At 44.1% G+C, this 27,915-nt stretch overlaps 1 protein-coding gene across 1 annotated transcript; it reads left to right on the top strand.

The window, feature by feature from the left end:
• The first annotated feature begins 1,413 nt into the window (after positions 1–1,413).
• LOC124705656 (ubiquitin C-terminal hydrolase 12-like) lies at positions 1,414–22,596 on the top strand. Its single transcript, XM_047237359.1, has 24 exons — positions 1,414–1,496; positions 1,685–1,760; positions 1,886–2,036; positions 2,132–2,289; positions 2,622–2,887; positions 2,964–3,182; positions 3,252–3,360; positions 3,452–3,567; positions 4,156–4,254; positions 5,855–5,964; positions 6,819–6,893; positions 7,599–7,677; positions 7,769–7,915; positions 8,000–8,080; positions 8,175–8,294; positions 8,423–8,545; positions 9,104–9,181; positions 9,290–9,374; positions 9,472–9,580; positions 9,749–9,817; positions 9,910–10,020; positions 13,374–16,083; positions 21,198–21,519; positions 21,604–22,596. The coding sequence occupies exons 1-19, from the start codon at positions 1,467–1,469 to the stop codon at positions 9,492–9,494; spliced, it is 2,145 nt and encodes a 714-aa protein (XP_047093315.1). The 5' UTR covers positions 1,414–1,466; the 3' UTR covers positions 9,495–9,580; positions 9,749–9,817; positions 9,910–10,020; positions 13,374–16,083; positions 21,198–21,519; positions 21,604–22,596.
• Positions 22,597–27,915: the final 5,319 nt, after the last annotated feature.

The raw sequence follows: 27,915 nt of genomic DNA, 5'->3' as shown, positions 1-27,915 counted from the left end.
GACGTCGTGAATGAAGATACATGTATTACAAGTTTACCACTGTATTTGTGATTTTTTTAATCGGAAAAGAAATGCCTGAGATGAAAACGAAACAGAACCGTGCGATGGTTAAGAAACGGGCGCGTCGCACGGATGGGCGCACGGCCGCGCCGCAGGCAAGCCCTGTCCACCACAGATGGGACGAAAGCCAATCCACAGAGCAACCAGCGTAGAAAACGGCATGGTGCGTCATATGTAATTTAGAAGGACTCCTTTCGTATGCGGTGGCTACATCGGGCGTGAGCGAGGGAGAGGGATCGTTTCTGGAGAGGAGAAAAAATAATGCCGAACCGGTATGGTGGCAATTCTATGTATTATGTGATTTGGTGGGAGGACAAAACGGTCCAAAAAAAGCGTTGACGAAACTTTTTGGCGAAAACCTTGCTCCTTTATTAGGTATAGATATAGATATACATATAGATTAGGTATATGTATAGATAGCCAACTGAGGCGATTTACACAAAAATAACTCTTTTATGAAATTATAGCACAGACTGACCCTCCGGTCAAACTATTTCACTCATCTAACCCTTTTTTGTGGCGCCTATGCGAGCGGCGCCACACATCTTGCCTGTGTGGCGTGCATGCGAGTGCGTGGCCTACAGCTTTATAAATAAACGTTGTCTAGAGTTGACAGAACATAGTGGTAGCTTAGCTGGTTGAAACCTTTGGTGCAAATCTGTATGTCTTGAGTTTAAACCTCCAAAAATGCTTAAATTTATTTTAACCAACTCTGTATTGTTTTTAAAACTTTTTATCATTTTTTAAATTATTGTATTAGTTACCACGCTGGTTTTATAGTTCACCGCAAAAAAAAATAGTATTGTGGTTCGTCCCGATTTGCCGGTTGTGGCAATTTTGCTGCTCAAAACCGCCAAAACGGCTATCTTGCAGTTTTGCATGTTGTGCCGCTGTAATTAATGACTGATATGAGATTTGATACTGTAGCACGGTAAATTAGGTTATTCCATATCTCTAATTTTCCGTGGCAGTTAGTTTTGCGTGCTTGGAGAACGGGCCGTCGGTCCGTTGGCTAGCTCTGCGGGAGCGCAGGCTGCCGGCCAGCGTTCGAGTCCTGGTACTCCCGCTGTGCACTTATGGAGTTTCTTCTATAAAAAAATGCCAACAGGTGCTAGTGCCTGGGTTGGTCTCATTTTTTTTTTTTTTTTTTTTTTTTTTTTTAAAGTTTTGCGTGCTTGGCCCGGAGAGACCAAATCACCCTTTCCCTTCCAAAAAAAACTCAAGTCCTCCATACCATACTGCAGCCCGTACCTCGCCCGGCGGCCACTCCTCCCCCCACAACCCAACCCCCCTCTGCTCCGCCCCGCCCTCGCCGCATCCCCTCCGCCGTCTCCCGCCCCGCCCGCGTCGCTGCGGCTGTGGCTGCGTCCGCCGACGCTCACGGTGACGCCGACGCCGACGCCGACATGACTATCATGACTCCCGCCCCTCTCGAGGTACCGTACTCCCCCATGCAGGGCCCCCCTTATCGCCATTGCCCGATCTCCCCTACCCGCGGCTGTACTTTCCGGTGGTCCCCGCCTTGGGTGTCCAGCGATCGGGTGGTGCTACTCCCCCCCGCTTCTAGGGTTTTTGCCCCCGCGCCGGATCTAACACGACTTCCCTTGCTTCCCCTAACTCGCAGCAGGAGAACGACGAGATGCTTGTGCCCCACCAGGAGCTACCCGCCGCCGAGCCGGCCACTGCCCAGCCCATGGAAGGTATATCGTCTGCTATCTCGGTTGCTGCTTTGCTTCAGCCTGATGATTCCTAATGTGATTCGGGAACGTGCCGTGCTGGGTTAGATGGTTCCTAATGCGGGGGCGTCTTGTGTCTGTGGTAGCAGTGGTGGCGCAGACGGAAGCGGCCAGCACGGCGGAGAGCCAGCCGCCAGAGGACCCGCAGACGTCGCGCTTCACTTGGACAATCGCCAATTTCACCAGGCTCAACGGGAAGAAACACTACTCGGATGTGTTTGTTGTCGGTGGTTTCAAATGGTGAGCCCTTGGCATTTTTCACCTACTACACTAGCTGCAGCTACAGAATGTTTCCAGAATGTTTTGTCTTCGTAACATTGGTCGCTGTGGTGCAGGCGTGTTCTTATTTTCCCCAAGGGGAATAACGTGGAGCACCTGTCCATGTACTTGGATGTTGCCGACTCGGCCAACCTCCCATATGGTTGGAGCCGCTCTGCTCAATTTAGCTTGGCTATTGTAAACCAGATTGATCAGAAGTTCACCACACGAAAAGGTCTATTCATTCTTCATCATGTCCATGCTCTGCATTATCTGAATTTGCACTTACACCAGAAAGCAACAGATAGTAAACTGGTGTTTGCGCTATTCTAGTCTCCACTAAACTGCCTAACTGTTAACAGCGTAGTCAAAAACTGCCAGTGCTTGCAAATTCCATGCCACTTCTTTTTTCTTTTGTTCGTTCATCTTAGTAGCTAATGAAGAAGGATATTTGCACTTGATTTACTGATGCTGAGTATGGCTGCTTGATCTTTCTGTTTTCCAATGTATGAATAAATTTTGTGAGATAAATGCATCGCTAATGCACTATTCTTCTCTGTCCGGCAGATACTCAACACCAATTTAGTGCACGTGAGAGCGATTGGGGTTTCACATCTTTTATGCCGCTGAGTGAGCTATATGATCCAAGTAGAGGTTACCTTGTGAATGATACTGTTGTTGTAGAGGCAGAGGTTGCTGTCCGCAAGATGGTTGACTATTGGACATATGACTCCAAAAAGGAAACAGGTTATGTTGGTCTGAAAAACCAAGGAGCGACCTGTTATATGAACTCTCTTCTACAAACATTGTACCACATACCGTACTTCAGGAAGGTCCGGATTAACACATTATAACATTCTAGGCATTATTGTTATCTGTACTAGCCGATTAACTGAGGCTTTCTCTCAGGCTGTGTACCATATGCCAACCACTGAAAACGACATGCCATCTGGAAGTATTCCCTTGGCGCTGCAAAGCCTTTTCTACAAACTTCAGTACAGTGACAATAGTGTAGCTACTAAAGAGTTGACTAAATCTTTTGGATGGGACACATATGATTCCTTCATGCAGCATGATGTACAAGAGCTCAATAGAGTTCTCTGCGAGAAACTCGAAGATAAGATGAAGGTAACGAGTCTAGTGTAGAGCTGCCTATATGGATCACATGAGCTGCTATTAATTTTGCTTTCTTCCTAGGGAACTGTTGTAGAAGGAACGATCGAGAAATTATTTGAGGGTCACCATATTAATTACATCGAATGTATAAACGTGGACTACAAATCCAACAGGAAGGAGTCCTTTTATGGTACTTAACCACTCATTATCTTGGTACCAGGTTCACATTAGCTCTGTTTCATTCTTTATTGCCGGCATAATGCGGTATTATGACTTTGCAGACCTCCAACTTGATGTTAAAGGTTGTCGTGACGTGTATGCATCGTTCGATAAATATGTTGAAGTTGAGCGTCTCGAGGGAGATAACAAGTATCATGCAGAGAATCATGGTTTACAGGTATACACACCGCATACTCTGGTCACCATTAAGTTGTGAAACACAAACTTCAGTTGGTTCCTTTATAAAGATCTTGATTGGAATTGTGTCATGCGTTTGTTCGGATATAAGAAATCACCATACCATGCACTATCTCTTTTCAGAAATAGATTACTTTTAGAAATCACACATTTAATCTTCTCTAACTTTATACTAGTATATAAAAAGTTATTTCGATTGGTCAGACAGGAATAGTAACAATAATTTTCATAGAGTATATGAAGCAATAATACATTTTAATAGATTTTTGCCAACATATTCATATTAAAAGAAACAGTCAAAATTTCATGTTAAGAAACACCGTCCATGTCGACACATGTCACCTTTTATGAACAGGGGTGAACCCTCCACTAGTTATTTTCCGCAAGCTTTTTGCCTCCGCTTTTCCCTTTTCTGAAGGATTAAAGTGTTAAGCGCACACCTACCACAGTTAAGCGCTAGGCATTTTGTCTCTGCTCAGCACTTAGGAGCACTTAATTTAACACTGATTTTTTTGTTAATTTGTTTTGGTGTTATCTTGGTGATTTGAATTCAATCTTGATATCTCAGGATGCAAAAAAAGGCGTTCTCTTCCTCGATTTCCCACCTGTTTTGCAACTTCAGCTAAAGCGTTTTGAGTATGATTATATGAGAGACACCATTGTTAAGGTTTGGACTGTCGTACCCTTACACTTACTTTGATTTATTGTTATACTGATATTTTTTTATTTATTGAGGCGTTTGCCTATCCTTTATAATTATTTATGTAACATATGATGTACGTACTACCTACTGTGCGAAAGGAACATACAGTGCGATTTTGCATTTTTATGGAAATACATGAACCACGAGAATGACCATCTCCATAAACATGTTCTTATCTTGCCATTGAATTACAATCTATGTATGATCACCCAATCGCTCTAAGTACTTGGGCTCTACGTCCAGACAGGGTTGCCAATGTGCAGAGTTCAACCTTGAGCTTGGTTGGGTAACTCACGTTTATATACATGCATATTAGCATGTCACAAGGTTAAACATGATACAGTGCTTTATTATATATATGTATATCTGAGCCTAACCAGAAATGAGCTCAACCAAGCTGCTCGACCGTGTGAGTCGATCGTGGAAAGCTCATTGAGGTTGAGTTAATTTAATTCTGCATCCAAATAGTTTGTATGTATGTAAGACAATGAACATGTGGTCCATCAGCTAAAATGGTTGAATCTGTGGTACCCAAGCTCTAGGATATCACCAAACCCAACTTATATGGTAAAACACCGTTTGAGTGGAAAAAAAATGACTCGAATTTCATGTCAACATTGGGATGGATTGGGGAATATTCTGTTACGGTTGACGTGTCATATCGAAGTGCAGCGGGGTTTTGATGTGGATCGTGCATAGTAGAGGAACTGTTTTGTTGCTCAGCTAGTTGAGTTGGTGCAACCATTCTGAATATTGTAAATAGTGGAGGTGTTCGGGCAGGTCAGCGTTTTGATGTGTATAGGATACATGCCCATGATATACTGAGCACTCCTGTAGTTTTGTCCAAGCATATTTCATCTGTATGCGGTGAACTTATTCTGAGTTAGCGGCGTGCTCTTGCTTTGCTAGGTAAGCAATTAAATTGCCATGGCGAGAGCTATTTGTAAAGAAAGAAGTCATATATTAATTAATTGGACATGAGATGAACCACATTAGGTGCTGGGACAAATAAGTACTTTCTATTCCTACAGAGCTATTTGTAAAGAAATAAGTCATATATTAATTAATTGGACATGAGATGAACCACAGTAGGTACTGGGACAAATAAGTACTCTCTATTCCTACAGAGGACACCTCATTTGTGCAAGTATGGTAGCTTCAAATTCTATTCATTTTTTGTGAATTTTCATCTGCCATTCAACCTGCAGTTTGTCGAATTTCCATCTAGACAAGGTGTGACTACCATATGTAATACTCCCTCTGGTTCAAAATAATTGCCCAAAAAATGGATGTATCTACACATTAAAACATGTCTAGATACATCTATTTTTGGGCAATCATTTTGAACCGGAAGGAGTATGTATAGTAGTACGTTGTCACACTCACACACATCTGAGAAAATAGTATCGCACTTCCTTTCATTTTCCTTGTTAGATACCTGATTGAGAAGCTAGCACAAATTAAGTTAAAGAACGGATCAATTAAATGTAACTTTGGTGCTCTCGAGTATTGATTCACTTGGTTCTGAGCTTGTCATTTCTGCTATCTATGCCTGCTTGTGCAGATCAATGACCGCTACGAGTTTCCTCTGCAACTTGATCTGGATAGAGATGATGGCAAGTATCTTGCCCCAGATGCAGATAGGAGCATAAGAAACCTTTATACTCTCCACAGGTGATCACTCTTGTTACGCGTAACATTTGTAGGAACTTTAAATTGTTTGTAGTCAAGTAATTTGTCTACTACATGTTCCACAATAGTTCACTATGGTGCTCTGGGAATTCAAGTTACAAGTTACACGTTACTGTAGCACTAATATCTGTTTCTTCTATCTAGATGCTATGCATGGTTACTACAACCTCCATTCCAAATTATAAAAAGTTCTGGCATTTATCTAAGTCACATGTATATCGACACGTTTTAGTGTGTCTGTTCACTCATTTTAGTTCGTATGTACATATTGAAATATCCAAAACGTCTTATAGTTCAGAACGTTCCTATGCTATAGTGGACAAAAACTTACAATGCAAACATTTGGTTACATATGATGCAAAAACGTTCCTGAATGATGATTCATAAACCACTGGTCGACTCCTAAGAATCTGCCCACTGAGTGGACTGCTGAGAATTTGTCAGTCCTAAGAAAGCTTACATTTTATTTGAATTTCATGTTTGTTAGTAATGTGTGTCAATATGTGTTTGTGCAAGTTTTACACATAATTTTTTTTTTTTAAATTGTTATTGGGCTGTTTTGTGTGTGTGTGTGTGTGAAAACTAGGTGGGGTAGTGCTCTGTACAAAGCCAATAATTTAAATTCTGGGAAAACTGAATCTTGTAGACTACCTTCCTAACTATAAAGGGCCTTAATTATCTTAACAAACTATGGGTTGAATAATACCTAGGATCGAAAAAGCCCCTTAATTTGTTTATGTAATCCAGTTACTTGCAGGCCAATCTTTTGCGTGTGCCAAGAGTTCCTCGGTATACGGATTTTCCTTCTTACTAACCCTGTTTATTTGCTTTCTCAGTGTTCTTGTTCATAGTGGAGGAGTACATGGTGGCCACTACTATGCGTTCATACGACCAACACTAGCAGATCAATGGTTGTTTCTCTAATGACTTTTTTTAATCTCTTGTACCATAGTTTACTCAAGTAGTAGCTTCTTCTCTTATGCCTGACCACTTGGTGGTACCTGAACATAGACGTGCTTCAAATTACCAACTTCTTTACTAGGATGTGTGATTGTTAGATGCTTCGCTACCGTTCCCATGCTAGTATCCAAAGTATCATATGAATTGTTGCATACATATGAGAATACTTATAATCTTGGTATAGTTTGTAAATTCATGCAAGTATTTGTTAACTGGACCAAATTGCCCCCTTTCCATCTCCCTTATGCGAATTTAATAAGATGGTTCTGGGTTTTCCTTTTAGCAGTGATGACCCGTCAGCTACCATGAACTTCAATAATTTTCTTTAGAACACATAGCCATCACTTGTTCCAATAGGTTTTTGGTGTATGCAAACACACCCAAATAATTGTTCCTTAAGGGCAGGGTTAAGTTAGCAGTAAAGTCACTAGTTAAGTGATAGCATGCATCTTTTTTGCCCAAAAGTTCTTTTAACCCTAATCTATAGTCTGTGTTCCCCTACCAATGCCATAATCCTCTGCACCTGTATAGCCTTCTTTACTTGACAGTTGCCTTGATGTCAATCAAGCTTTACATACGTATTTTTCTGATTTCTAAATATTGGCGAACAGTTTCCAATTATTGACAAATTTTGGACATATTATTATGGTTATCAGGTATAAATTTGATGATGAGCGTGTAACAAAAGAAGATACAAAGAAGGCCTTTGAAGAGCAATATGGGGGTGAGGAAGAGGTATGTTCTGTTTCACTTTGAAATTGACCGATAAATGTTTGTTCTTCTCAAATCACCATTATCACATACCTCTCTCTTTTCAATTAAACAGTTACCTCAAATAAACCCTGGATTCAACAACACTCCATTCAAATTTACGAAGTTTTCGAATGCCTACATGCTTGTATACATTCGTGAGAGCGACAAAGAGAAAATAATGTGTAATGTTGACGAGAAGGACATTGCTGAGCATTTAAGGGTACGTATAGTTTTATTTTTCCCCTTCATTTTGCATGCCACTACTTCGTCTTGGCACATTTGGATGATGAATTGTTATCTGCAGATAAGGTTGAAGAAAGAACAAGAAGAGAAAGAACATAAGAAGAAAGAAAAAGCTGAAGCGCATCTCTATACCATCATAAAGGTCAGGGTCTGCTAATCTTTGATGTTCATCATAACCTGTATTCTCTTGTTGACTTTGTTGCTCACGACGCGCATGTTTGGAAAACTATATCCAGATTGCTCGAGATGAGGATTTGAAGGAGCAAACTGGTAAGGATATATATTTTGATCTGGTGGACCATGAAAAAGTCCGCAGCTTCCAAATACAGAAGCAATTACCATTTAGTACTTTCAAGGTAATATGTCACTGGAATTCTATGCAAGTTGTTATTGGTACTAAAGTTCCAGGGTACTACTTTTTAACGACACATGATCACATGCGTATGTCAATTTATAATCTAACTGCTTAAAACTGGTTTAACAGGAGGAAGTTGCGAAGGAATATGGCATCCCAGTACAGTTTCAGCGATTCTGGTTGTGGGCTAAGAGGCAAAACCATACGTACCGGCCAAATCGCCCATTAACTCCTCATGAAGAAACACAATCCGTAAGTACATCATCAGAAAGTAAAACTGTACCTTGTTGCCCTCTTGTCTCATTCTGATTGGCTTTATGTCCAGTTGACTGTTACTTTTGTTCACTGACTAAGATCTACTGTCAATTCTTTATGCTGTGACATACTACGAACTATGAAAGTTTTACAAGAGGAACAACATAAACAATGTCAAAGTCTTTTGTCATTTCCAAAGACTGACACAACTTCCAAATGTGGCTCTTTTGTTAGCATTTACGACATACCAAACTTGTGGAGAAATACAGCAGTCGGTAGCATGCAGATACTTGGAGAAACCAAGACTTGTATAGTTTGGACTTGAGTGCACCGTTGCCTAGATTTTCTATGAGTGTATTTTGTTATAGGTATATTTGTAAATTTGGTTTGTAGTAAGCTCATTGTTCACAAGAATCATCTCATTACCCCAATCCAGTGTTTAGACAACTCTAGGAAAATTTGTGAATAATGTATAATCCAGTAGTGCTGTTTACCTTTTATGTATGTATGTGGCTATATGCCATGGGTCCAACTACTATGTCTTTTACCGCACAGGTGGGGCAACTGCGGGAGATATCAAACAAGGCACAGAATGCTGAATTGAAGCTGTTTTTGGAAGTGGAATTTGGACTGGTAATGATATGCTGGAATTGTGCTTCCTTCCTTTTATGCATGTTTTTATTTTGTAGTCTGTGTGGCTTGGATGCAGGTTGTTTAACTATCATCTAATTATTCATGTAGGATCTGCAGCCTCTCCCTCCTGAGAAGAGCAAGGAAGACATTCTTCTGTTCTTCAAACTCTACAACCCTGAAAAAGAAGTGTTTGGTACATGCTCTGTTTTGATTGATCTCTTCATCATCCTTTCATATGTATTGCTATAAATTTCCTCATGCTGACATGTTTTATTCTTCATTTGGTGCAGTTTTGTGGGGAGGCTCTTTGTAAAGGCTTTGGGGAAACCTTCAGATATTCTGAGAAAATTAAATGAAATGGCTGGGTTTACACCGGAAGAAGAGATTGAGCTGTATGAGGCAAGAGTTAAATTGATGATTTGATATATTTATACATCCAGTCCACATTCCAAAGCTCTTCAAGTTATCTCTGGTCCACTCAGAATAATCATTTTAGAGGGTTATCAAGTTAAATGGTGATGATCTCACAAGGTCGATTATGCTAAGTGGTTCCATTTTTGCATGCAGGAAATTAAGTTTGAACCAAATGTTATGTGTGGACATATTGACAAGAAACTTACATTCCGGTCTAGTCAGGTTTGTAAATATGTTTTTTTTTTCAATTTGAGAATTACATAATTCAAATAAAACCGCTAATTATTAGTTCCCCAAATTTGAAAATATTGTAGCTTGAAGATGGGGACATAGTATGTTTCCAAAAATCACCTAAAGCAGACAGTGATACTCAAGTGCGCTATCCTGATGTCCCTTCATTTTTGGAGTATGTTCATAATAGGCAGGTATAGTACATCGTATCCCCTCGAGTTTAACTCTTTTTGTAGTGGTATATCGTTGTTCTTGTGATTTTTTCTGTTTATACAATATTATTGAACATTGTGATGTCGTACAATGCTATTATTATGCTATGTTGGTCATTCCCAGGAAATATGTTATGTTACCTCTGGCTTTCATTTTCTTTTCACTTGGACTAAGTTATGGTTTACAGCTTCTTTTCTTCATCTGTGTATGCAACTATGCAATCTTGTTATACCATTGTCAAGGTCCTTTGGGGACAGGGATCATTATAAGACACACAGTTGTTGAACAACGTGTAATTATTATAGTATTATTTTTTAGCACTTTAGACCATTGCTGTCACAGTGACCTGGTGAGTCCAACCAATGTGAGCGCTGGGGTGCCTCTACAATGATGGAGTTGCCTATGTCCTTTAGTTACTGAAGCAGCACAATATCGCTCTAGGTGCGTAGGCTAGATATCGCTCTAGGGGCGGGGCTGTCAAGAGTTCAATCCAAAACTCTCAACACACAAGATCTAGTCCAAGATCTTAAGACAGAACACAAGGTTCCATTATTATTTGATAAATAGGGGTACATAGTCCGATTCCATAGGTAGAGGTTGGACCTCTATTTATAGGCTGCATGAGCCTTCACTACTTAGCCCTACTTACAACTAGAGTGTTCTAGAGAACACTACATAATCTAGGGAAAGAACTACAAATATCCTAGTTACAACTTATACTAGAATACTCTGGAAACCACTACAACACACATAACTAGGGGACCATATTACCTAGAATATAGTAGAAGTGTGTAGAAGCTAGTACTGGATCTTATTTATGTTATTTTTATTTTATTTTATATAGTGTCCCTCATCATTCTCCCCTGGTTGTTTAGAACTCGACCTCGAGTTATCTTCATAGAGTGCTTCTGGATGATAAAGACCCAAGTCTGCCACATTGAATATGTTGGATATTCCCATCTCAGCTGGAAGATCTATCATGTAGGCATTAACATTTATCTTCCTTAGAACAGAGAAGGGCCTGTATTTCCACCATCTAAGTTTCTCTTTGATGTCTAATGGCGGTCCTTCTTTCCGGAGGTATACCATCACCTTATCACCAACCTGGAATGATTTTAGCCTCCGTTTGTGGTCACTTTTCTCCTTCTCCTTGGAGCTATTACGATTTGATTGATTTGGTAGAATGATGATCTTCCGCTTGTTCCAAGTGAAAGAGTAAGAATTTTCCTTCCCTCCGTGTGTTGTATCCACATCAAATTGCCAAGGTCTCCCAAGAAGAACATGGTTGGTATCCATATCAACAACATCACATAACATACTTGAGAGATAATACTTGCCCAAAGAGAGTGGCAGGTTGCATTGTTTGGTGACCCTCATATTCACTCCTTTCTTGATCCACCCAATAGTGTAGGGGTTTGGATGATCATGAGTCTCAAGCTTTAAATGATTCACCAAATTCTGAGAGATAAGGTTTTCACAGCTGCAACCATCAATCACTAATTTGCATACCTTGCCATTCACTGTGCATTTGCTCTCAAATAATTTCTTTTGTTGTGTGTTGTCGGGCTGCGGTGTTGAGCACAAGGGGCGCTGAATCACGCATACCACCTCTTCTCCCTCTTCTTCACAAATATCTTGTCCTTCTACATCTTCAGATTCATATTCTTCGCCATCTTTGCCATCATGGATTGTTGTGTTGACAAATTTCCTCAATGGGCAATTGCTAGATACATGTCCCTCTTCACCACATTTATAGCATTTTATCACAGGCTTTGCCCTACTCTTACCTCTGGCTTGCTTTGGGACAGTTTCTTTTGCACCGGGTTGAGTGGTCTCTTCTTCCATTCCGTGGGAGTGACTCCCAAATGAGTCTTCCACATGAGAATATGGAGCCTTACTTGCCTTTCTTGCCTTTACCAATCTCTCTGCCTTTAATGCTAGAGCTTGTGCTTGATCAAGGGACCAAATTTGCTGCATCATCAAACGGTCCTGGATAGCATCATTGAGACCATTGATGTATCTTGCAACTTGTTGATCTTCAGTTTCACCAAGGTGGCACCTCACTTGTAGCCTTAGGAACTCCTCCGTGTATTCTGAAACGGTCCTATTTCCTTGAGCACAATTCTGAAACTGAATAAATAGGATCTGATCGTAATCTGCAGGCAAAAATCTCCCTTTCAAAAGATTCTTCATCTGCCGCCAAGATCTCACACGAGGTTCTCCTCTTAGCCTGCGATCTTCTTGAAGGCGATGCCACCATGCACCAGCTCCTCCTTTTAGCTTGTATGCAACCAAAGAAACTCTACGATCTTCCGGAATATCCATAACCTCAAAGAAAGTCTCCACCTCATACAACCAATCAAGGCACCCCTCAATATCAACATTTCCATTAAAAGTGGGGATCTCAGCTCTCACCTTGTATGTATCCCTCGCATATGTAGAGCGGTGTACTCTCGGATATGTATGGAGATCAGGTTCTTCAAGGCCCTCGTCATATTCGTCACCTTCGGAAGCTTCAGCATACATTGGCCTCCTTGAAGTACGCTGAACAACTCGTGAATGAGGTGTTTTTGCTTCAATACGACCTCCCATTCTTCGACGCCTATCATCTGCCTCCTTTGATGATTCTTCATTGGCAATAGGAGGAACACCCTTTCTTACCATCTCAACTAGCTGATCAAATCTGCGGTTAAGGTCTTCACGGAGCGCTTGGATTTGTTGATCTACAACATCCACTCTTTTCCCCAATTCCTCCATTGCTTGGTGCAGCTCTCAATGAGGAGACCAACAGCTGGATCGGATCAGCAAGGCTCTGATACCACCTGAAGCAGCACAAGGTTGTGGAGGAACAACTCCACCGTGTTGCTACAACGTGGACAGCACAATTGTTGAAGGAACCGCTTCAACGTGCTGTGCTAGATATCGCTCTAGGTGCGTAGGCTAGATATCGCTCTAGGGGCGGGGCTGTCAAGAGTTCAATCCAAAACTCTCAACACACAAGATCTAGTCCAAGATCTTAAGACAGAACACAAGGTTCCATTATTATTTGATAAATAGGGGTACATAGTCCGATTCCATAGGTAGAGGTTGGACCTCTATTTATAGGCTGCATGAGCCTTCACTACTTAGCCCTACTTACAACTAGAGTGTTCTAGAGAACACTACATAATCTAGGGAAAGAACTACAAATATCCTAGTTACAACTTATACTAGAATACTCTGGAAACCACTACAACACACATAACTAGGGGACCATATTACCTAGAATATAGTAGAAGTGTGTAGAAGCTAGTACTGGATCTTATTTATGTTATTTTTATTTTATTTTATATAGTGTCCCTCATCAGTTACGAAGGGGAAGGAGTGTGTAGAAAGAGGCGGCGGTGGTGGAAGAGGTATCTGCGGCATGAAGGCTTTGGTGGGGCAGTGATTTTTGTTAAAATAAATAAATAGAAGTGAAGAGAATAAAGGGATCATGTGGCCCTGTCCACCCGAAGCTAGTGGGAGGTGATTTTTAGGGTTCTCCTAGGTGATGGGGCTGTTCGCAGCTATGTACTAGGAGATGTCGAGCTGGAGCCTATTGGTGTAGATGTAGCCGATGGAAATGGTAAATCCACTTGTGTCTCTCTCAAACCAAGCAAAGCGAGGCCTCCAGGTAACAGCTGTAGGGACACACAGTTGATGAGCTAGTGGTGCCTATGACGAGAAACATGACTGCTCTAGACTTGGCCAGCCTGACCAGTTCTGTCACTGGACGGGGCTTAAGAAATCTTGGCCTGTCGGGTTAGCCTAGCCCGAAAGGCCCATTTCAGGATTCTCGAGCTCGGCGCCGCAATTTTTTTGAAAATATTTAAAAACGCGTAACATTTGTGAAATTAAAGAAAAATTAATAATATTTTTAAAAATTGCCCTAGACTTGAACCTTTTCTGGGTGCAACACCTGACCTGGCATCCCGAGCTTTGACCTCGCTTTGTTACGAAATTGTTATTATGCCATCTCAACATGTTATTCCACCCAGCCCTAGCTGGTTCTACTCAAGGAATATAATTCTCAAATATTCTTGGTCAGTAAGTTATTTTTAGATTAGAAAGTTACCCCTTAGCCCTTAAGAAAATTAGAGATATTATATATTCTGAAGATTTTCCTCATTTTAGTTGTTCTTTTTTTTTGGAGAAAAGATCACTGCGTCACATTCATTAAGGCCCCATTCGGAACACAGGATAGGAAAAACATAGGAATAAGAAATATACAGGAATTGAGATTTCATACCTTTCAAATCCCACAGGAACTCAAAACACAGGAAAGATGCAAAGTAACTATTTGGATTCAGGATAGGAAATGCATAGGAAAGCTTGTTCATTAAAACGCATAGGGATGGCTTTATATAATAGCCAATTACAGAATTTGCATCTAACTCTAACTCTAGTTTAGGTAATTGGCAGGGTAACCTTCTTCGGGACTAAACCTTTCCAATTATACCTAAACTCTACTAACTTAAACTAGGAGGACTCTAAGGGGCCGCAGGGCCCTTGCCCTTGCGACGACTGTAGCTTGGCCCCGCATGACAAGTAAACTCTGTCTTAATGCCCTGAAACTCCAGTTCCAGCTCTGTATCCTGCATAAAAATTAATAGGTCGTCAAATGAACTTAGACTAGAATGCCAGATAGTAAATAAATTATAAATAAGGAAAATAGATATCCAGCTAACTCACAGCATATAGATGTCCATTTGCGATAGCATCTCTAACACCTGAAACAAAGGACCAAATCATTGAGTTTTATGAACAAGAAAAACATAAGAAGAGGCATTTAAAAGCATGTCTATTTTTTATAGCATGTTAGAATGTAAATTACCTAGCTTATTTGGATGGAATTCCCAAAGCTGATCTTTATTGAGGGTAGGGACTGAAACACCACATGGTCCGACATCTCCGGATTTGATAGCAATAGTTTTCAGAGGGCGCTGCAATGAGAAGATTATAAAGTCAATACCATCAGAACAAAAATTCTTGTTAAGCGTAATAAATGCGCCATTTTCTGCATTTATCTTACCTGGCTTCCATCAAAGATGTTTCCAAGAATACCAGGTCCCAGTTCACATGAAAGAGGCTGCATAAAATAGCCATGGTGTGTTAACATGGAGTAAAAACTAAAATCATTTGTGAAATGCACATCGACGTACACATTTCACCTTCTATATGGTTACTCATTAATGCATGTGAATCCAAAATCATTCAGAAAAAATGGTAAACCTGTGTGTCCGGAAGCAAGGACAAGTTTCTACTTTCATTAGTAGAATTTGTTGAGCAGTGTCCATGCCAATTCTGAATTAGCTCGCTGGTATCTTGCTCGTCATCATTAACCACAGCACACCAGCTTGGGAGTAGGTTCCCAAGAGTTTTCACACAGTGATCTATATTTGGCCTTTTTCTTGGTCTCCGAGACACGCATTGCTGGGCGAGGTTTGCTAATTGCAGCAGGCACTCAAAATCTCCACCACTTAAAACAAAAGAAATATCCATATTATCCTTAAGGATTTCTTGGTCGACTGATTGGCCAGCGAATATACTGATGAGAGTTTCGCCTTCAGGGAGTGATTGGTCGTTGACAGTCTTGCCGGATATCAATTCCAGCAAGATGGTGCCAAACGCGTAAATGTCGGCTTTTAAGCTTATCATTCCGAGCACTGTCAAAGCACAATGTAAATTAACAAAACTTGAACACTTACAATGGGACAAGAAGATTAAAGAGATAGTAGGAATAAAAACTTACGCAAATACTCTGGAGACATGTACCCCAATGTTCCGATAACCTTTTCTGTCTTTGTGAATGTAGATGTAGTGCTGATCTTCCTAACCAGTCCGAAGTCAGCCACCACGGCTCTTAATTTATCATCAAGCAGTATATTTGAACTTTTCAGGTCCAGATGGACATAAACACTGTCTGCATGTTTATGTAGGTACTGTATGCCAGTCGCAATATCAAAAGCAATTTGTAATCTTTGGCTCAAAGTCAGACAAGTGCTAACATGATCACCAAATAGGTTTGAGCTCAAAGTTCCCTTGCTCATATATTCGTACATAAGTACATTCATGCTACCTTCAATGCAGAAGCCTAATAATTTAAGGACGTTGCGGTGTTGCATATGTGATAGCACATTGATCTCTGCTAGAAATTCCTTCTGCCCTTTTACTCCATCATTGTCAACGTGGCTCCTTTTCATGGCAACACATTTTCCGTTATAATTTCCCTTGAACACTGCCCCGTAACCACCTTTACCTAGAAAGCGATCATGGCAGAAGTCTTCAGTGGCTTTTAAAACTTCTTCAACTGATAGTTGAATTATATTTGTTGTGCAAATGTCAGCTACTTGAATTCCTGTAAGCTTGTACTCTGCCCTGGGTTTACTCTTCACTTTATAGACTATAAAAACAACAATGCAAAGCAGGACCACTGAGGAAGGAATGGAAGCAAAGATAAGAATTTTCCTCTGCTCTGATCTTCCTGTGCCATCAGGGCTTGGCTCAAACATGTTTCCATCAGTGAGAACAGTTACATTAGGTTTGAATAATGGGATTTTGCCGGTTAGATTATTATTCCTCACATCAAGAAGGAGAATGTTTGGCATCTCAGGCAATGTACTCGGTATGTTTCCTTTCAATCTGTTACCGGACAGAATCAGTTTCTCGAGGGCTGCTAATTTTGCTACTGAACTAGAAATAATTCCTGTGAGCCCTTTTTCATGGAGGTCAAGCGATATAACAGAGTGTGCAGTGCATGACACGCCTACCCAATTGTTGCATGGGTCATTACCCACCCAGGATTCTGCAAGTTCGAGAGGGAAATTGAACCCTTCTGCTATCTTCAGAAATATATTCACCTGCGAACTACATGGTGCAGGGTAATCCTGACAAAAACTATTCGCATCAACCAGGGCCATACTTACATTAGGGAAACTTGGTAGGGGGCCCTGAAGGAAGTTGTTTGCAAGGTTTAAACTCTTCATCTTAGCCATACTGCCCATATTCTCTGGGACCAAGCCAGAAAATAAATTGCTGTCTGCCCAGAACAACTGCAGATTCTTTAATGCAGAGAGATCAGGGATGCTGCCAGAGAATTTGTTCTCGCTGAGCACTAGACCTTCCAAATTCGTCAGCTTTGATAACACTTCAACTGGACCGGACATATTCTGCCCGGCAAGATCCAGCCACGTAATACTCACAAAACCACCTACCCAGGACGGCAACACACCTGATAGCTCATTCCGAGAAAGGGACAACTCCAGGAGGGAAGTGACATGAGAAAGAGCGAGTGGGAAGCCACCAGTTATTGATGAATTTGAAGCATGCAAATACTGAAGGTAATTGCACCCAGCCACCGAGTCGGGGATGGTCCATGGCTGCAATGGCAGGTTCTCGAGGTAGAGATGCTGCAGCGAAGGCAAATTCCGTAGGAAGTCGTGAGTAAAAGAGGTAAATAAGTTTCCACTCAGATCCAAGCGGGTTAGATTTTGTAACCCACTGATTGATGGGATGCGCCCATACAGGGCATTTCCTTCCAGGGAGAGGACCTCGAGAGCAGTCAAGTAACGCGCCGATCCAAGGTATCCAGTCAGCCCTCGCTTGTTGAGGTTGATCGATATAATCCTCTCTCTCTTGCACAATATTCCTCTGAAGCTACAGACATCATGGTCACTACCCCAATCGAAGTCCAAATTTTTAACATTGGCTAGAAAGGACTGAATTCCATGCCTGTCAAGGGTCTTCAGTGTGCATGTGGAAGTGGAAGCCAGAAGAAAACAGAGGAGGAAAAGAAAGAGGGCACGTAGAAGAGAGTGGTGGTGGATCTCCATTGTTCCTAAGCTCTCAAGAACAGGGGATGGGCTAGATCCGGGGTAGCTATCTGAAGATGTAAACGTGATGAAGAAGCAAATTCCTAGTCCTCTACCAAGACCCCATGCATGTGCCAGTAAGTCTATTTCCCAATAAGGCACAGGCAGAGTGATATCAATTATACCTAATTTGCATGAAAATGGAAATGGTAGTATATGACCATTGACTCAGTTATTATACCTAAATGGTTAACTGTGAACTAAATGATTTCATCTTACCAAGCAATTGCTACAGTAGTGCAAACATGGGTTCTGTTGCTCCTTCACCTTCAAGTTATTCGACAGAGTGGTCAACACGTCCTGTGGCCCAATTGCCTTCGCAATATAACCAAATGTGTTCACAGTGGCTCTTCTGATACCCTTCTTGTGCGCCTTCAACATTTTCAGCAGCTCAAAACAAATCCTCATCCACTCCCTAGCTGGTACAAACTCTGCTCAACGATAAGCAATACCAACTAGATCAATGCAGTTCTCATGGACCTTCTTGTGACTATTCTTCAAGATGGGGGTCAGCCAAGGAAGAAGTTCCTTATAGGAAATCTCATATTGGCCATGCCAATACATTCACAATAGCTTTCAGTGATCTGAGAATTGAACCCAGCACCTCAATATACGCCTCTCCCAACTACTCATACGGCACAACACTCAGGTGACCCATAAGCTGCTCCTCCTGGCTCTACTTCATCGCAATGGCTATCCTTGAGATCAAATCAGCAGCTTGCTGCCTAACTTTTGCACTTGTTGTTCAACCGCCACTTGATGGCACCACATAGCTGAGGAAGGTAAGGCTTGATATCTGGCCGAGTGCACTCACAACAGTTCCAAAACCATTAAGCATGGCATTTGCATAATTTGTCTTCTCTTGGAAAGCATACAGGATGCCATCAATAAGCAGGTCCTCTATACGAGGATCAATATCTGAGGTCGCCAACACAAGCTTCTCAATAGTTTCCACCACCATTCTCCTGTAAGGCTCACTTTCATCTTTCAGAACCTCGGCAATCTTACCAACATACCAGTAACCCCCACCTTATTTGCCATCTCTACGGTTGTTTCCACAAGTATAGTTCCTATGATCTAGAGCCAATTCTCCTAAACCAGAAGTGTTTGAAGAATTCTGGAAGGATGTCACTACGGATATAATAAGCCTCTACACCCTCTGTATTGACACGCTGTTTAACAACCTTCAGAACAATCTTCATCTCTTCATCTCGTGATTGGATTTCCTTAATTAGGACTTGCAGCACCTCATTCGTTTAGTCGTTGGTATATAGCGCATCCATAAGAGGGATGACAAATAGCCTTCAAGAATCAATGCTACATGCCTCCATTGTTTTCAGGCAAGTACTTATCGTCCATCTTAATGACACATTGTACCTAAAAAGTATAACAAAGAGAGAAAATGACATGATTCACAGAAGGAAAATAAGAGACGAAGCACCTTGCAGTAACAACTCTCAATACATGGCTGATGCACAATGATTTTTCAGGGCAGGTTTACTGTCCAAATGCACCACTGAACAAGGCCATAACGGACATGCCAGCAGGTAGATATAAGAATTAAGATGGTTTAATCATAGCATAAACATATCTGGAAATTTCGCATGAAATACAACACTAGCACACCATACAACTCTCAATACATGGCTGATGCACAATGATTTTTCAGGGCAGGTTTACTGTCCAAATGCACTACTGAACAAGGCCATAACGGACATGCCAGCAGGTAGATATAAGAATTAAGATGGTGTAATCATAGCATAAACATATCTGGAAATTTCGCATGAATACAACACTAGCACACCATACAAGATAAAAGTATGTTGGCCGTGCCATACAAATTATATTGGTTAAGCATGCAACCCGCAAATCTTTCGGCTAGTAATACATGAACGAGTTAACTATGTTACCTGGTTTGGCATTCAACTTCTCCTGTGACATCACCATGACCTAGAAAGAATTTCCACCTGAACCACATTGCTTTTGTACTGAAAACCGCATCTTTGCTGCAAAGTGTCTCCAGGGCCGTAACCTCCTCTTATCCAAGGTTACAACAGCACAGGAAAATAAGCTGCAGAATTCATATGCCTTCTCCCTGGAGTTCAGCTGGTGTTGAACATAGCTCCAACTGTAGGGACTAACACATTCGATCTTTCCCTATTAGCTGCCCTTTGTACGCAGATCTGAAAGCTTGATGGCAGATCCAGAGCGGGTACTGGCGCCGCGGGGAGGGTCAAGGGTGTGGGTGCGGTGGGTGGGGAGGAACAGAGTTTTTGGGAGCGGTTGTGATTCGCCATGGTCGGTAAACCTTGTTTGGGCTTCCTGACACCCCTGTTAGGGCATGTACAGTGGTGTCTAGTTAGCTGTCTGTAAAACTGTCCAGGTCGGAAATTTGATTACGTCCTGTCGTGGCTTTTGTGGAGCTTGAAGGATGGGGCGCAAATCGACGCGGGTCCCTGCACCGCCGCCGCCGCCACCATGGAAGCCTGCGCATGTCCCTGCCGCTGAGCACGCAGCCGCCGGTTGCCGCCCCGGGGCGGCCGCCGAGCCGATTCAAGCTCCGGCGACGGACAAGCATCCATGGAATCCAGCGGCCGCCCGCTATGAGTTCTTCCCCCCGACAGATTGGTATGATTTGTGTTCTTCTCAGCTGCCCAATTTGGATTGTACCAAGATCTTGTAGGACATGTTGATGCTACCATTGTTATAGATTTTCCGCACATCCAGCTAGCCTCGCGTCCCACATCTGAAATCACGCTTACTCGCTTGCATGATTAGTGCTTGCTGTGGCTGCTTTGCACTTCCTTTTCTTTTTTTATTATTCTCCTTTGAACGTTTCAAGAAGGGGGTTGTACTTGAGGAACCGAAGTAATTACTTTGATTTCAGATCTGTACTGATTTAGAATAGTCTAATTATTGGAGATGTAGATAGCAGTAAGAAGTAAATGATTTGCATACTTTCACCTCTTTCCTGCATACATCAATGGATGGTTGACTTAAAGCAGAAATAAATTAGAGGGTACTACTGACACTACAGATTTCTTGGTATTAGAATTTGTTCTTGTTCTATCAGTAAGACTAGAGAAAATTCATTCAGTTAACCAATTGGTGCAATTGGAGAAGAGCAAACCTTGAGAGCCTTATATAAAATTTCCTTGTGCCTAGAATAGCTGTCAGTGCGAGTCAAAATCACTTGCGTTTGGCATGTGGATTGCATGATCTGTTCCTGTATATTGTTGCTATATGATGCCTCTCTTTTTGTCCAGGGGGGATGGATCCTCGTCCACAAGATGGTTTCATAAGCTACTTGCTTAACCCATAGGGTTTTCCTCTTCCGCAACAGCAACCTAATCAGCAAGCCATGTTGCAAAATGCTCATTACGCTGGTGGTCCTCCCCACTATACTTCATTTGCTGTGCCACAACCATCGGTGTCACAGGGAACCCATCACCATCACTTCCCAAGCCAAGCATTCCACCGATACCATCTGGTCCACAACAATCCATCAATCTTGAAAGTGGTGAGGAGAATGGAGATTGTAGAACTGAGAAGCGACTTGCATGGACATCAAACGAGGATGAAAGATTGGTCAGTCTTTTTTTGCATGCTCATGTTTGGTAATCTGAATTAGTATATCAGCAAGAGTACTAATATAATTTTCTCACGATGTAGATGAGTGCATGGTTACGTTGCTCGACTGACCCAATTAACGGGAACAACAAAAAGAGTGATCAACATTGGGCAGATGTGACTCATGTCTTCAACAGCACCACGCCAAAAAACCGGACAAGACAAGTAAAGCAAGCAAAAGATCATTGGCATTGTCTTAATAAGCTAGTGTACCAGTTCCAGTGCTCATATACCAAGGCAAAGGCATCCGCCATATATGCTAGTGGACAGTCCGACGCTCAGCTGTTGGAGAAAGTCCATGCTTTCTATGAGTCTGATTACAAAGCAAAGTTTCATCACATGGATTGTTGGCACGCTATTAACGAGGACACGAAATGGCTTACATATAATGAGTGGCTTGAGAAAACAAAAAAGCGGAAGACCTCAGAATCAGGGGAGCAAGGAAAGCATACATCCTCTCCTATAGACCTTGATGATATTGGCCGTCCAACAGGAGTGAAAGCAGCCAAGGCTGAGCGTAATGGCAAAGGGAAGTCTACAGAAGCTGCAGCTGATATGGAGTTGCTCGAGAAGTTGGTAGCCACTCAGGAAGAAGCTAAGAGAACTCGTAGAGATATGATAGAAATGCTGCAGCGTTGCTCTAGTGAGAAGCTCGAGACAGCAAGGCTCTCCGCCGAAACAGCAGGGCTCTCAGCCCTTGCGGCAAAGGACACCATGGAGGCTAAGAAACAAGAAAAGGAGGCAGAGATGATGAAAGCTTACAGAGCGCTCCTTATGCAAGATACAATTGGGATGACTGATGAAATGAAGAATGAGCATTTGAAGACACTAAAGGTTATGAGAGAGATTATTTGGTGTGTAGGCTCCCTATAGCACTTAGTGATTATGAGCTGTGATGTGAAGAATGTTTTAATTATTTGCTTTATTTCCAGATCTTTAGTACAGGTTTTATATTAGATGCTCAGTATCGTTTACAAAAACTCTTACGCATTTTATGTATTTTTATTGAACCGGTCAAGTTTAGTTGTGAGCTAATCTGAACAAGTCCAATGCTCTGTGCATGTGTGTGGAGTGGAACTATTCCACCTCCTAGCTGGGTGCTAAATCAAGATCTGGAGTCACCTTCCGGACGACTAGTTCACCTCAGTGCCTAATTGTGTGACTCATAAAGTCAGTCCACACACGGGTGATCTTTACCTCTTGTCATTCTCCATCCATGTTATTTGGCTGCACCTGCGAAGTGTCTTCGTTCGCTGGATTGTGTAGATCGGCACAGCATTGGCTTGTGTGATAACAAGTTGTAAGTGCGTTTTCTATTTCTCAATGTGTGCATCATACCATCACCTACTTTTCGTAATGCGTGTTGTTACTAATTCCATGAATATGTGTACCAATATTTTCTTTAGGACACCAGGTAGGACATGTCATATCAATCGGGTTATTCATCTTCCTCCGACGAGGACGACGATTTGAACAATTATGAAACAACTGATGACATTGACACCTGGGAAGAATTTACCATAGAGCAAGAAATCTTTGACCAAATCACTGATAGGATGGGTGAGCATCTCACAGATAGGTTGACTTCTGATCAATCCTCACGCATATGACATACTCATCGTTGCTGAGAATATATACGCTGCTTTTTTTTTTCAAAGTAGCATCTGTGTATTACTTACTTTCCTATGCGGTCAGATTGTACCAACACACGGCAGGCTACAGAGATGGACTTTGAGATGATTTAGCATGATTAGCAAGTGGTTGGGTGGTTATTTCACTCATCTAACACTTTTGTATGGCGCCTCTCTCATGAGCGCCACACCTCACTGTGTGGTGCCAGTGCGGCCGGCGCCACTCTCCCATCCGACGTGGCGCCCTCGACGCTGAGGTGTGCTCGGCGCTGACATGGCAGGCTGTGTGGCGCCGCTCACACACCCAGCCATTGTCTTCTCTGTTTCTCCTCCCTCAGCTCCAAGGCGGCCGGCCCCCCCCCCCCCCCCTCAAATCCCTACTCAAGCCGACCGCACAGGCGCCACACAGTGAGGTGTGGCGCCCATGAGGAACCCGACGACCTGATGGAGGAGGACGAAGGGCTTGTTCTCCCTGGCTCCGCTCTGATCCCGCTGGAGAAGACCTTGCTGCGGTATTGTGTCACGGTGCGGGTGGCGCACGCGGAGGACATGATCCCGGCCGATGTTTCGAGTGATGGTGGCGACGAAGGCAGCTCCGACGAGGATGGCGGAGGCGGTGGCTCCGGGAGGCGCCGGAGCAGGGGTGATGATCCGGGCAGGAGGCATGGAAGCAGAGACGCGAGGAGAGATGAGCGAGGAAGGGATCGTGGTCACCGTGACCGCAGACACACGTCTCGGTCTCGCCGCGGGACGCTCTGCGGCGGCGGCCGTCCGGCGGAGGTGGCTGAGGAGGAAGCCGGCGGGTTGCCCTAAACGTCGCCGCCGAGGTTTCTCCGTGGCCTAAGGTTGACGACGACGACGTGGAAAGCGAAAAAGGATGCATGCAGAAAAGTGGTCTAAGGCCGGAGGGCGGCAGGGCTCCCTCTGTCTGCACGTAGGGTGCAGGGGACCGTTGGCAGTCTGCCTCGGATCCGTCGTGATGTGGGGATCGTCGAGCGAGTGCCTGCTCTCCGCGTGGAAAGTGCGAGCGCTTTCTCTCGAGACGGTTGCGGCGCAGAGTCGGTGGAGTTGGCGTGCGTCCAACGCGTGGATGGGAGGGGCCGGATGCGGGGGATATCCCATGGAGATCCCCTGGCGCGGGGCCCATGGTGGGCTCTAAAGCTGTGGAGCCTGCTGGGCCTGTTTTGGAAGCATCTGAGCCGACCAGTCCAGGGGTGGCACGTGGCGAGGATGTGGACGAAGAACGGGAGGAGGGAGAATGTCGGTCGGGGTTTTTCCATCTGGTCAAGGGACCAACTCTAACCCCTATGTCTGGACTAGCCCACGTTGATCAGATTGACCCACTTCAAAAATGCCAGCTCTCCAATTCCGGAGTTGTGCACACCCCACCGAGGCAAGGATGGACATCACCAGAGGTATCGGTGGGTCCCGTGGATGGCGGATCGCCCACGTCGGTGCTCGACTACTTCCAAGTCAGCATCTCGCCCACTGACTAAGAGCTCCGAGTGGGACCCGCAGATTTGGAGGTCGCCAGTTTGGAGAAGGGACAGGACTTTCTCTGCTTCCATGAATCTTGCATAAGGCCGATCTCTCCGGTGCTCAGTAGGCCTGTCAGACAGACGGTGCAGGAAGAAGAAGATCTACACTGGGCTAGTGAGACACAATGGACGTATCAGCAAGAGGTTTGCTGCTGGCACCCCCATTCGCTAGCAGCTGCGCGCGTTGATCACCAGACTTGGCATTGCGCGGGAGGGAGACCCCATTGGGGATGAATCTTTGGCTGCCTATCTCGACCTCTTCACCAGACCTTTCTGCCAGCAGCACTTGGACGTAGTCCTTCGCCTCTTCGGTTGGACACCTGACGACCTGTAGGCCGCCTCAGATGCACCAGTGGACTGTTTGACCTGATTTGAGGCCTCTCTTTCTTTTCTTAGGCGTACTGTTTCGCGCCAGGCTGTGCTGGCCTCCTTTTTGTAATAATGGATTTGATGGATACTTGCATTGCCATTTGGAATGCGCGTGGATTGAACTCACCTGTCAGGCGTCTTGCTGTGTGTCGGGCCATCTCGCCTGCACGAGCAGCCGTGGTTTGCCTCCAGGAGACTAAGATGGCGGTTATCTCCGACCGCGTGGTACGTGAATGCCTAGGCCCTGCCTTCGATGGTTTCTATTATCTCCCGGCAGTAGGCACCAGGGGTGGTATCCTCCTTGCATGGCAGTCCACTTTAGTGACAGTGTCCAACCCTCACATGACTGATAATGCCATTACGGCGAGGATTTCCATAAGTGGAGGTGATAGCTGGTGGTTCACCGGGGTCTACGGGCCACAGAGTGATGCAGACAAGTGCTCCTTCTTACAAGAGCTCCAGGATATCCGAGACCTGCATGCAGGGCCGTGGATGGTAGCAGGAGATTTCAATCTAATAGTGGACCCCCAGGACAAGAACCAAGGGGTGCTGCACCATCGTATGATGGGCAGATTCAGAAGGACGCTATCCAACCTTGATCTCAAGGAGGTATATCTGAACTGGAGGAGATTCACTTGGTCCAATGAACGGGTGCAACCAACTTTGGAAAAGATGGATAGGGTCTTCACGACCGTGGATTGGGAGGAGCTATTCCCAGATGCTTTCTTATCCGCCATGTCCAATGGACCCTCTGATCACTACCCCTTGGTACTGAACTTGGCTCCGGATCTGCATAGAGGTCGTAGATTTCAGTTCCAGTCTTTCTGGCCCAAGGTGGATGGCTTCCTGAAAGTGGTCCGGGAAGTGTGGAAGATGCAGCCTTGCGAACCAAACCCTTTCAAACGCTTAGATCAGAAGATCAGGGCCACGGCGAAGAGGCTAGCTAGCTGGAGCTCCAAGTTTATCGGCAATGTTAAGCTGCAAATCCTGATGGCCACAGAGTTGATCCTTCGGTTCGACATTGCTATGGAATCTAGGCAGTTGTCACCACAGGAAAGAGCCCTTCAGCGCCTGCTGAAGAAGAAGCTCCTAGGGTTGGCTTCGCTCGAGAGGACGATTGCTCGACAGCGCTCCCGCATTCTGTGGCTTCGAGAAGGGGATGCAGGCACCCGTTTTTCCATCTGCATGCAAGTCACAGGTGCCGCAAGAACTTTATTGGCCACTTGGTCGTGGATGACAGGCGAGTCACGGAGCATTCCGAGAAGGCAGAAGCAGTGGACGTTTTATTTGATCAGCTTTTAGGGGCAACGACTGATAGACCTTTCTCGCTGAATCTGGAGTTTCGTGGGCTTCCCTCCCAAGACCTCCATCATATCGATGGAGTGTTCACTGAGGAGGAAGTGTGGAAGGCCATAAAGGACATGCCCCTGGACAAATGTCCCGGCCCGGATGGTTTCTCAGCTCGTTTCTTCCGGACATGTTGGAGCATCATCAAGGAGGATGTCATGGAAGTGTTCAATTCCCTATCCCGCTTGGACAGCCGTGGTTTTGGATCGATCAATGAAGCCTTCATCACCCTCTTACCTAAGAAGGAGGGGGCGGAGAAAGTCCGGGATTTCAGACCTATCAGCCTGATACATGGTGTTGCCAAGTTAGTGGCTAAGGTGCTGGCAAACAGGATCACCCCGGTCCTCCCTCAGATGGTAGGGCCGCAACAGAGTGTATTCGTGCGTGGAAGGTGCTTGCACGACAATTTCATGATGGTGCAGGGAACAACACGAAAGCTCCATAGCAATGCCACTTCGGCAGTCCCTACGAAGCTGGATATAACCAAGGCCTTCGACACGCGTGGACTGGGCCCTCCTCCTGGAGGTCCTCCGGAAGATTGGTTTTGGTGAAAGGATCTTAGCTGTTATTTGCGCCCTCCTCTCCACAGCAACCACCCGGATCTGGATGAATGGTACTCCTGGTGCACGGATTGCCAATAGGCGTGGACTGCATCAGGGGGACCCCCTATCCCCTCAGCTCTTCATTCTGATCATGGAGATCCTACATATGATGATTGAGAAAGCGGCCGAGGTGGGGTTGCTTACCCCGCTAGCACAGACAGGACTGAAGCTGCGTACATCGGTGTACGCGGATGATGTGGTCACCTTTAAATCTACGTCCTACCGTGCTTGATTTCAGAGTCTTCTCCGGGATCGTGGAGGATTTTGGTGCCGCCTCAGGCCGACGTGTCAACATGGAGAAATGCTCAGAAAACCTTATCTGCTATAGTGACGCCGACATGGCTGTCGTGGACCAGGAGCTTCAATGCCTTGTGGTGGATTTTCCCTTGAGGTACCTCGGCTTACCCCTCACCCTGAGGAAGCCGACTGCAGCCCAGTTGCAATATCTCGTGGACAGTGTGGCGAACAAGCTACCTAGTTGGAAGGCCTCACTTCTCGACAGAGGTGGACGGCTGGAGTTGGTGCGTGCGACGCTCTCCGCGATACCCATCTTTGCCATGATGTCGCTTGATCTTCCAGCCAAGACAATCGTAGCGATTGATAAAATTATAAGAGGTTTCCTATGGAAGGGAAGAAAGGACGTCAAGGGTGGCCACTGTTTAGTGGCGTGGGACAAAGTTTGCGTGCCTAAGGAATGGGGTGGGCTTGGGATCCCCAATATCAAGATGATGAACTTGGCTTTGAGCACCAGATGGCTGTGGCTGCAGCGGACGAAAGACTCCAAGCCGTGGAAGGAGCTTAACATTCAGGTGCCCAAGTTGGCGAGGCAGCTCTTCGAAGGGGCAACCTACTCAGTGTTGGGTGATG

Source organism: Lolium rigidum, chromosome 4 (genome assembly GCF_022539505.1).
Source record: "Lolium rigidum isolate FL_2022 chromosome 4, APGP_CSIRO_Lrig_0.1, whole genome shotgun sequence".
Classification (NCBI taxonomy): Eukaryota; Viridiplantae; Streptophyta; class Magnoliopsida; order Poales; family Poaceae; genus Lolium; species Lolium rigidum.
The sequence above is the reverse complement of the archived record's forward strand: the minus strand, read 5'-3'. Positions and strand labels throughout refer to the sequence as shown.